We start from the raw sequence: 9,974 nt of genomic DNA on the forward strand, positions 1-9,974 counted from the left end.
GTCGGGGTGACCTGAGGGTCTGCTGCTGCGCTGAAGCGCAGCTCTAGAGGAAAAAGTTGAATTGAAAAGTAATTATTTTATAATTTTTAATGTCAAAAACCCGAAAATTCGCATTCTTTTGGTCGGTGGGGCCCACTGGGTACCTCGAGAGGGTGGTTCAGCTCAGCTCGCCTGGGGTTCTGGTCGGTCGACTCATTTGGAGGGAATTCTCCCGATATTTACGATTTAATTTGTTAAATGGGACTTTTAATGTAAATATGACTTTTTATTTCAATTAATTGCGCACAAAAGTGAGATTTGCGACAAAAGGCATTAGGAAACCCAGAGCTGCGAGGCGGCATGCCTCACTGGGGGCCCCTTGTCTTGCGTGCTGCTCGAGGGTTTAGGGTTTAGGGCTTGGAGTTTACAGCCCGGGATCCAAAAACCCTCAGAGAAGTTAGACGCCGTTAGTTATATCCCGCTTCGGAGCGTTTAGGTTTAGGCCCGAGGGTTTGGGGTTTTAGACCACTCGCCGGGGGCCCCTTGTTCAAGAATGGAGAGTTATTGCAGTGAAAGATGCATGCACACATGAGCACAGCAGCAGCAGCAACAACAGCAGCAGCAACAACAGCAGCAGCAAAAAAGGCAGCAGCAGCTGCAGCAGCAGCGAGAGTAGCAGCAAGGACCAGTCACTCCTCAGCGGACCAGCCAGGAAACTAAGGGGGCCCCACAGGGGGGCCCCCGGGGACCATGGAGAGCCCCACAACATTTGAGGGGCACAGAAGATGGCCTTACTGCGCAGCCACTTGGCAGCCGCCGCAGCAGCAGCAGCAGCAACAGCAGCAGCAGCAACAACAGCAGCAGCAGCAACAACAACAGCAGCAGCAGCAGCGGCAGGAACAGCGAGAAAAGCGACAAAATGCATCTTGAACGGCGTTCCCTTCCTGTTTCTTCTGCTGCTGCTGCTCTTGAATTCACTGCAGCGGGAGAAACAGCATCAGCCGCAGCCGATGCTGCTGCTGCTGCTGCTGCTTCTGCCGGTCGTGCTCCTGCAGAAGCAGCAGCAGCAGCAGCAGCAGCAGTCCTTGGCGCGGGAGAAGAATTTGCCAAAGAATCTGCAGTATCACCTGACGCAGATTGTTGTGCTGCTTCTAGAGGCTGCTCTCTGTTGGGCAGCAGCAGCAGCAGCAGCAGCAGCAGCAGCAACACCAGCAGCAGCACTGGCTGCCCCCATTCGTCCGCAGCCAAATCTCAGGGGGCTCCCAAGCAGAGGGGCCCCTGGGAGCCTCTGCTGCCCGTTGTTCATCCCTGAGGCCCCTCGTGCTGCACTGCAGCAGCAGCAGCAGCAGCAACTGCAGCGGCAGCATGTCCTTCCCTTAAATCGTGTAGCTAGGAGGGACCCTTACGGGGTTTGCTCCCTTTCAAGCCGCAGCAGCAGCTACAGACCGAATCCACTGAGCAGCAGCAGCAGCAATAGCAACAGCAGCGGCAGCAACAACAGTAGCGGCGGCGGCAGCAGCAGCAGCAGCAGCGGCAGCAGCAACAGCAGCAGCAGCGTCGGTGTACAGACACTGCAAGAGGCCTGCCTTCTGCTTGAAGAAGAGCTGAGGGCTCACGTGGGGAAGGCCGGTGTAGACACTGAAGCGCTCAAGGTAGCAAACCCTAAACCCTAAACCCTAATCCTAAAACCCTAAACCCTAAACCCTAAACCCTAAGCACTCAAGCGCCGGGCTTCTAGGGGCACCGGCTCTGACCAGACGCTGCATTTGCAGGCCCAGATGAAGCGATGAATGCCTAGGGTTTAGAACTCAGGGATTAGGGTTAAGGGTTTAGGGTTTAGGGTTTAACGACTGGTGACTTAGGGTTTAGGGTCTAGGGTTTAGGGTTTAGGGTTTCGCTGCTGCAGTTTCAAGTGACCCCCACCAGCCCCGCAGTTGAAGGCTATGAGCTTCAGGCTAACGTGGCTACTGCTATCGTGCTGCAGCAGCAGCAGCAGCAGCAAGAAGAGCAGCAGCAGCAGCAGCGGAAGAAAATTCTGCAGCATCAGACACTCAAAGACACAGGGGAGCCCGCAGCAGTTGTGGCGAGCACAGCAGCAGCAGCAGCAGCAGCAGCAGCAGCAAGCGAAGCAACAACAGCATCGAAAGCAAAAAGAGTAGCAGCAGCACCAGCAGCAGCAGCACCAACAGCAACGGCTGCGCCAGCAGCAGCAGCAGCAGCACTGGCTGATGGTGCTGCATTTGCTGCTTCTCTGTGGAGAGGCAGCGCCGCCCTCAGGGAAATTTGCTCGGCAGCAGACTACACTGGAAGAGGGTAAGCAGCAGCAGCAGCAGCAGCAGCAGCAGCAGCAGCAGCAGCAGCAGCAGCAGCAGCAGCAAAAGCAGGAGCAGCAGCAACAACAGCAGCAGCAGTAGCAGAACGAAATGTCACAGTTTGCACTGCATCGAAGCGAGCCGCAGCACCCTCTTATTATACATAAGACACAGGCTGCCACTATTGCTGCTGTTGCTGCTGCTGCTGTTGCTGCTGCTGTTACTGCTGCTGCTGCTGCTGCTGCTGCAGGTTTATAAGTTTCCGGCTGAGGGATGAATTGCTGCTGCGCCTGCTGCAGCAGATGACAGCAGACCCGGACCGCCTAGGCGTGAAACCAGTAACCTTTACTGCTGCTACTGCGACTACTGCTGCTGCTGCTGCTGTTCTTTTTGTTGCTGCTGCTGTTGCCTGCGTGGCGGATGTTGCTGCTGATTCTGTGGGGCTGCACCCGCGTGCATTTCTTGCCGCAGTTGGGGTTTTGCTGCATGCGCTTTGGCTCAGCTTTGGGGCTTTGTTGCATGCGTTTGGGGGCCTTGCTGCATGCGTTTTGTCTCAGTCTTTGGGGCTTTGTTGCATGCGTTGTGTCTCAGTCCTTGGGGCTTTGTTGCATGCGTTTGCACTTGGACTATTTCTCGCCGAATTTGGCAAAAGACCTTCACGTGGGGCACCTCAGAGGGGCGCTGGTCGGCGACTGCCTAGCGAGGTCTAAACCCTAAACCCTAAACCCTAAACCCTAGGCCCTACTCGCTGGTGTCTGGAGCATCTGCCTCGCTGCTGCTGCTACTTTCGAATTGCCATTTTTCTTTTTGCATAGTTCATTGAATAAAACTGCAAACAGAAAATAATTACCCTTTCGTGCTTTTTAAATCATTAAATACCATTTCTTTTTTACATTTAATTGTATAATGTTTTAAATGTAGTAATAAAATGGTTTTTTTTCCTGCTGCACTGCAGCTGCCGCTGCTCTTTGCTTCCCGCTTGACTTCTTTAAAATTGGGCCCTTTCTTTTTGCCAGCGCCGAGGTGTCTGTACATCTGAGGTGTATGTACACCTGCGGTGTATATACACCTGAGGTGTACGTACATCTGAGGTGTATGTACACCTGAGGTGTGCATACACCTGAGGCGTACGCAGCACTTAGAGCCCAGATCCCTTCTAGCCGGGGGCCCTCGGCTAGTTTTTTGGAGTCGTTGCTGCTCTTGTTCTTGCTGCTGCTGCTGTTGCTGCTGCAGTGCCCGGCAGCTCTTTGCTGCTGCTCTGCATGCGCTCAGGCTGCTGGAATTTCTCGGCTTGAGAGTCCGCCGCAGCTGCTACTTCGGAGACTGCGGCATTCCCGTTGCTGTTTGTCTTGGGGGCCTTCAAGTGTACAGGCAGCTGCAGCAACTCAGCAGCAGCAGCAGCAGCAGCAGCAAAAAAGGAGCCGGAAGCCCGAAGTCGCCTGCTGCAATGGTGGAAGCAGCAGCAGCAGCTGTTGTTGCCGCTACCCCGGCCGAGTGGAGACCGGCGCCCCTAACGAGGCGAGCAGCACCAAGCGCTGCAGCAGATGCAGCGGCACCAGCAGCAGCAGCAGACCTAGGAAGTTTAACCGATGCGGCTGCAGAAGCCTTCCTTTCCCATATGGCCGCTTTTGACAGGGCGCTGAAGCAACAGCAGCAGCAACAGCAGCAGCGAAACAGAAGCGCAGCTGCAGCAGCAGCTGCAGCAGCAGATGCAGCAGCAGCAACAGATGCTGTTCTTGACTGGCAGGAACTGGCTAAGGAAAAAGCGGCAGGAGACCAAGTGGACCTTACCGCGGCTTACGTGGTGAGTGTGCAGCAGCAGCAGCAGCAACAGCACTCATGAGAGGACGCACAGCAAAAACAGCAGCGCGGGGCGGGCTCTTGCTGCAGCGGCAGTCGCTGCCGCTGCTGCTGGAGCTTGTTTGAAGTCAGCAGCAGGAGCAGCAGCAGCAGCAGCGGGGCGTCGTTTGCATGCGTATGAGCTCAGCGCTGCAGGGAAATCTACTGCAGCAGCAGCGCCTTTGCTGCCGCTTGCCTGGCGTCGCTGGCTGCAGCAGTCTTTGGCTCGCCAGCAGCAGCAAAAACATTAAAGACAATTCACCAATTTTCAGTTCGGGTGGGCTGCTGCATCTGCTAACTCTTGTATGCTTGCTGCTGCGTCTGTCTCCTTTGTCCCCACCAAAAAAGCCTGCAGCTTCTGCTTGAATTGCGTTGCGTTTGCTGCTGCTGCTGCTGCTGCTGCTTCTGCTGCTGTGGGCTTGCAGCGCTTTGCGCAGCAACTGCGCCTCCTGCGTTTGTCTCCTCAAGCAGCAGAAGGCGAGCTGCAGCAGCTGCCGCGCATGCAGCATCTTATTGACTTACTAGCAGCACGGGGTCTGTTGCAGCCAGGTGACAGCAGCAGCAGCAGCAGCAGCATAGGCAGCAGCAATAGCAGCAGCAGCAGCAGCAGTAGTACGAGCCCCCTAAATGCCCGACTTCCTCAGCTGCAGACAGTTGCTAGCCGCACATGCCTGTCAGTGCAGCAGCGACAACAACTGAAGCCACAGCAGCAGCAGCAGAAGCCACAGCAGCAGCAGCCACAGCAGCAGCAGCCACAGCAGAAGCAGCCACAGGAGCAGGGGCGGCAGCCGCAGCAGCATCAGCAGCAGCAAGAAAACGCCACAGTTGCTCTTCGACGCCAAGGGGGGACGTACACGTACATCGCTACTGACCTCGCCACCCTGAAATCTCGGTAAACCCAAAACCCTAAACCCTAAATCCTAGAATGCCGTGTCGCGCACTTTTTACCCCTCCTCTTATGCAGAAAAACCCTAAACCCTAAACCCCAAGCCCTAAACCCTACCCAGCGGAGCGTTGGGTGAGGCTCTTGCAACGAATAGCCTTTGTGCTGCTCCCCAAATGGAAGTGTAAGGTCAAGGGTTCAGAACCTAGGGTTTAGGGTTTAGGGTTTGCGGGCAGAGTGGACAGCGGAGCCGACTGGGTGCTGCTGATAACGGACGAGCAGCAGGCTTCTCATTTTGGGAGATTGTTTCTTTTGGGAAGAGAAATAATAAATGACAAAACCCTTGTGATTGTAGCGCAGCAGACAAACCCCCTTATGCAGTGCATGCAGCAGCAGCAGCAGCAGCAGCAGCAGCAGCAGCAACAGCAACAGCGGCAGCAGAAAGAGCAGCAGCAGCAGCAGCAACAGCGAGAGCAAGAGCAGCATCTGCATGGGCAGCAGCTGCAGCAGCTGCGTCAAGAACAGCAGGATAAGCAGCAGCAGCAGCAGCAGCAGCGGCGTGAGGTGTACGTGCAGCACTTGGGTGTGGGGCTTGTGAAGAGCCCCAGCGGCAGCAAACTTGCATCAAGAGCAGCAGCAGAAGGTCTGCAGCAGTTTATGGCAGCAGCACTTGAGGCTACAGGTGGGTCTTCGGGTTTAGGGCGGGGGATTAGGGTTTAGGGTTTGGCAGTTAGGGTTTAGGGGCTAGGGTTTAGGGTTTGGAATTCGCATGTCTGCAGAGTGCGAGTTGAAGCGAAGACGCCCAGATCTCTTTGGGGCCGAACTTAAAGAAAAAGCTGAACTTATCAGTGAGCTGCTGCTGCTCCAACGCTGCTGCTGCTGCTGCTGCTGCTGCTGCTGCTGTTGCTGCTGCTGCTGCTGTTTTCGGTGGTTAGCCCTATTGCTGCTGCCGTGGTTGCGTTGAGGCCTGCCATCCAGCTGTGCGTGTGCGTTGCTGCTCCTGCTGCCCCCGCTGCTGCTTCTGCGCTGCTGCTGCTGCTTCTGCTCTGATGCTGCTGCTGCTGCTGCTGCAGCTGCAGCGACGGCGCGCCTGTGGGTGCTGGGCCATTCCGTCTCTGCCGAATTTCGAGTTCCTCAAAAGCCGGGCTGCGTTGCTGCAGCAGCTTTTCCTCTATTGTACGGCCGGGCCCGCGCGCGGCGAGTTTGCTGCAGTGCAGGTATTGTTTGTTTTTTTTCCTTTTTGGCTTTTTGTCTTTTATTTTATTATTAGATTATTATGTCTATAAAGTAGAATGATATAGTCATATATTGTTTTACTTAATAAATAAAATAATATTATAGTATATTATTTATAAAATAAAATGATATGGTAAAATGTTATTTTATTTGTAAAATAAAATAATAATATATTATTTTATTTGAAGAGTAAAATAACATAAGATTATTTAATTTATAAGGTAAAATAATAATGTACCATTTTATTTATCAAGTAAGATAATATAATGACATTTTTTCCGTTGGTTTCTCTCTGTGATATACGAGGTGAATGTATTAATTCCATTTATAAAAATATTAATATGCAAAAACGAAAATAAAATAACATAAATAGTAATAAATGTTCACAAGGCGTTTGCAGTGCGTGCGCTCCTGCTTCTGGATTTTTGGTTCAACTTTTTGATGAGGTTTGTTGCAGTTGTCTTTGCTGCTGCTGCAGCTGTTGCTGATGCTGTAGCAGCAGCTGCTCGTGCTGCAGCTGCTGTGGTGCAGTTGCTGCTGCAGCAGCTGTTACTGCTGCCGCAGCTGCTACTGCAGCAGCTGCTGCAGCACAGATCCCAGTCGTGTGTGCTGTGCCTTGCAGAGGGCCTCAGACAAACTGCTGCGCTGCCAGGGGGCCCCCAGGGGGCCCCCAACCCAGGCAACAGGGGCCCCCAGAGGGCTCCCAACCCAGGCAGCAGGGGGCCCCAGGGGGCCCCCCTGCTGCCGGAGTTGGGCCGGCGGTTGGCGGCGAAGGCTGCGAGTTTTGGGGTGTACGTACACCGCAGCGCAGCGTCGCTCGACCCCTCAGTGCTCGTTTCTTATTTGCTGGACCTCGCCCGCACTTTTAATCGTTTTTATGAGACTTCTCACATCACTTGCCGCCGCCGCAGCAGCGGCAGCAGCAGCTGCAGCAGCAGCAACAACAGCGCACCCGCGAAGCAACGCCAGCAGCAGCAGCAGCAGGAGCAGCAGCAACAGCTACAGCAGCAGCAGCAACAACAACAGCAGCAGCACCTGCAGCGGGAAGAGGGCTTCCTGCGCAAGGCAGGGCCATCAGACAGGGGAGTGCAGCCTGCTGCTGGCGAGGTGTACGTACACCCGGAGCGGCTGCTGCTGTGCCGCGCAGTGCAGCAGATTTTTGAGAAAAGTTTTGAACTGCTGGGGATAGAAGGTCCCCAAGACATTTAGTGAAACAACAAAGTTTCTCGAGCTCTAAACCCTAAACCCTAAACCCTAGGACTTGCGCGCCAAACCCTAGGCCCAGACTCTCAGCCCTAAACCCTTGGCCTCACGGGGCCAGGGGACAAAACTGAAACATTTTATTAAAGACAATAAAACTGTTACTCTTATTTATAGCCCCAGAAGGCCCCACCGCACTCAGGGAAACCCGCAGCCGCAAACTCCCAAAACGGCACAGCCCCAATGCCAAACGCCTGCAAACTGCATGCATGCATGCATGCAACAAGTGCATGCACGCACGCATGCATGCATGCATGCGTGCGTGCATGCAACAAGTGCATACATGCATGCGCCTGCTGCGTGCACTCATGCAAAGCCATGGCGTAACGCCGCCTGTAGTTAAAAAACGCGTGCATGCATACATGCATGCAACAAGTGCATGCATGCATGCATGCATGCAACTTTGCATGCGTAGTGACGCCTTCGGCTCGGGGCTTTCTACCCTGGGCACTCCTGCATGCAGCGAACCGCAAGCGCAGACATGACTGCTGACCCTAAAACCCTAAACCCTAAACCCTAGGCCCGAGACACCAGCGCCGAGCCCCAAACCCTAAACCCTAAACCCTAAGCTTCACCTGGTACGACTGGCGCAGGGCCTCCGCCCCAGACATTTCTTCTTCATCCTCATCTGTCCCTGCGCAGCACCAAGCCCCAAACACTGAACCCTAAACCCTAAACCCTAAAGCCTAGGCCTCAAGTGCCACACTGCCTCGCTGCGGCGCGCGTTTGGGTCCCTACGCCGCGGCCGCGAGCTCCAAAGCCGCAAACCCTAAACCCTAAACCCTAAACCCTAGACTGACACTCTGTTTGGGCCTGCGCAGGACAAGAACTGCTGCAGCTCTCTCGCTTCTTTCTATTCAAATCTTTCATTTTGTTGGCAGCCTTCAAAATCGCCAAAGCGCTGAAGCCCGCCAGCGAGAAGCCCTTTCGCCCACTATCAGAACGGGGGCCCTCACTAGGGGCCCCAAGGGGGCCCCCCGAGGGGCCCCCAGGGGGGCCTCCAGAGGGGCCCCGAAAGGGGCCCCCAGAGAGGCCCCCAGCGTCACCCTCGCTGGGGCCTTCACTGGGGCCCCCACTGGGACCTTCATTGAGGCCCCCAAAGGGGCCCCTACTGGCGCCATCGCTGCGCCTTTCATGGGGGCCCCCACTGGGGTCTTCATTGGGGCCCCCAAAGGGGCCCCTACCGGCCTTGTTGGGGGCCCCCATGGCTCCCCCATTGGTGCCTATAGGGGGGCTCCTACCAAAGCCCCCAGAGGGATCCCCAGGGGGGCCCCCGAGAGGGCTGCACTGGCCGTCCCAGCTGCTGCCACAGGGGCCCCCGCAGAGGTCTTCTAGGGTTTCTGGGAAGGGGCCCTCAGGGGGGCCCCCACAAGGGCCTAGGCAGCAGAGCTCCAGGGGCCTCCCTTGGGAAGGCACAGCCCCCTTAGGGGCCCCTGAGGGCCCCTCTGTAGGCGCCTCCAGGGGACTACCCTGGGGGCCCCCCTGGGGGGGCCCCCTGGGGAGCCTCTTTGGGGGCCCCTGAGGGGGCCCCTGGGGGGCCCCCTTTGGGGTCCCCAAGGGGTCCTCGGAGGGGCTCCCATCTGGGGCAGTCAGGAGGCGACGGCCGCGCGGCAAATAGGGCAAATAGCTGCAAGGAGGGGCCACTTCTTCCATTATGTCATGCTGCAGCAGCACAATCTGCTGCTGCTGCTGCTGCTGCTGCTGCTGAGGCTGCTGCTGTGGCTGTTGCTGCTTGTCTGCAGCGCCAGAGCTGGGACGTATGCGGTCTTCGGGAAGCGTCCGTGCCTCAGCAGCAGCAGCAGCAGTAGCAGCAGCAGCAGCAGCGACGATGGCCCTCCTGTTCACTTCTTGCTGCTGCAGCAAGGAGCCGCCCCTGAGCCTCTCGGCCACGCGCTGCTGCATTTTCTGCTGGCTCCCAGCGCTGCAGCAGCAACAAACAGAACAGCAGCAAGCACAGCAGCAGCAGCCACAGTTCCATCAGCAGCAGCAGCAGGCGGAAGGCATCTTTTGATACACACAAACCAAGCTAGCGCCTACAAATCAGAATTTAGAGCTTAGGGTTTAGGGATTAGGGTTTAGGGTTTAGGTTTGGGGGCCTTTTCCGTACAGTAGCCGTGCGGCTTGCGCCCGCATTAGCGCCGCCCTGGCTGGAATCTGCTGCTGCTGCTGCTGCTGCTGCTTCTGTTGTTCCTGCATTTGCTGCTGCTGCTCCTGATAGTGGTTCTGTGGTTCTTGCGGTTGTTTCTGCTGCTCTCGTTGCTGCTGCGGCTTTTGCTGCTGCTGCTGCTGCCGTTGCTGCTGTTGCCGTTTGGCTTGCTGCATCTGCTGCTGTGGTCGTACTTGGCGCTGCGTTTGCTGCTCCATATTGTGTCGCTGCGTGCACGGCTTCCCCTGCTGCTGCTGCTGCTGCTGTTGCTGCTGCTGCTGCGTTTTAGCCCGTCGCCAGCACTCTTTCCTTACGACAC

At 56.0% G+C, this 9,974-nt stretch overlaps 2 protein-coding genes across 2 annotated transcripts in view; one reads left to right on the forward strand and one right to left on the reverse strand.

Moving 5' to 3' along the window:
* Nucleotides 1-764: 764 nt before the first annotated feature.
* Nucleotides 765-7,458, forward strand: ETH_00013205 (arginyl-tRNA synthetase, putative; the record flags this gene model as incomplete). The annotated part of the gene is made up of 10 exons (XM_013372567.1): nt 765-1,631; nt 1,886-2,292; nt 2,542-2,629; nt 2,883-2,995; nt 3,564-4,095; nt 4,279-4,407; nt 4,556-5,022; nt 5,250-5,695; nt 5,793-5,861; nt 6,872-7,458. The coding sequence occupies 10 exons, from the start codon at nt 765-767 to the stop codon at nt 7,456-7,458; spliced, it is 3,705 nt and encodes a 1,234-aa protein (XP_013228021.1).
* A 489-nt stretch (nt 7,459-7,947) lies between these two features.
* Nucleotides 7,948-9,974, reverse strand: part of ETH_00013210 (uncharacterized protein) — a gene marked incomplete at both ends in the record, with an annotated part of 6,164 nt that continues 4,137 nt past the window's right edge. The window contains 4 exons of the mRNA XM_013372568.1: nt 7,948-7,962; nt 8,085-8,143; nt 8,310-9,430; nt 9,617-9,973. Coding sequence (XP_013228022.1) covers nt 7,948-7,962; nt 8,085-8,143; nt 8,310-9,430; nt 9,617-9,973 — 1,552 coding nt within the window. The remainder of the gene's footprint in view (nt 7,963-8,084; nt 8,144-8,309; nt 9,431-9,616; nt 9,974) is intronic.

Source organism: Eimeria tenella, genomic scaffold (genome assembly GCF_000499545.2).
Source record: "Eimeria tenella Houghton genomic scaffold, Eth_scaff10, whole genome shotgun sequence".
NCBI lineage: Eukaryota > Apicomplexa > Conoidasida > Eucoccidiorida > Eimeriidae > Eimeria > Eimeria tenella.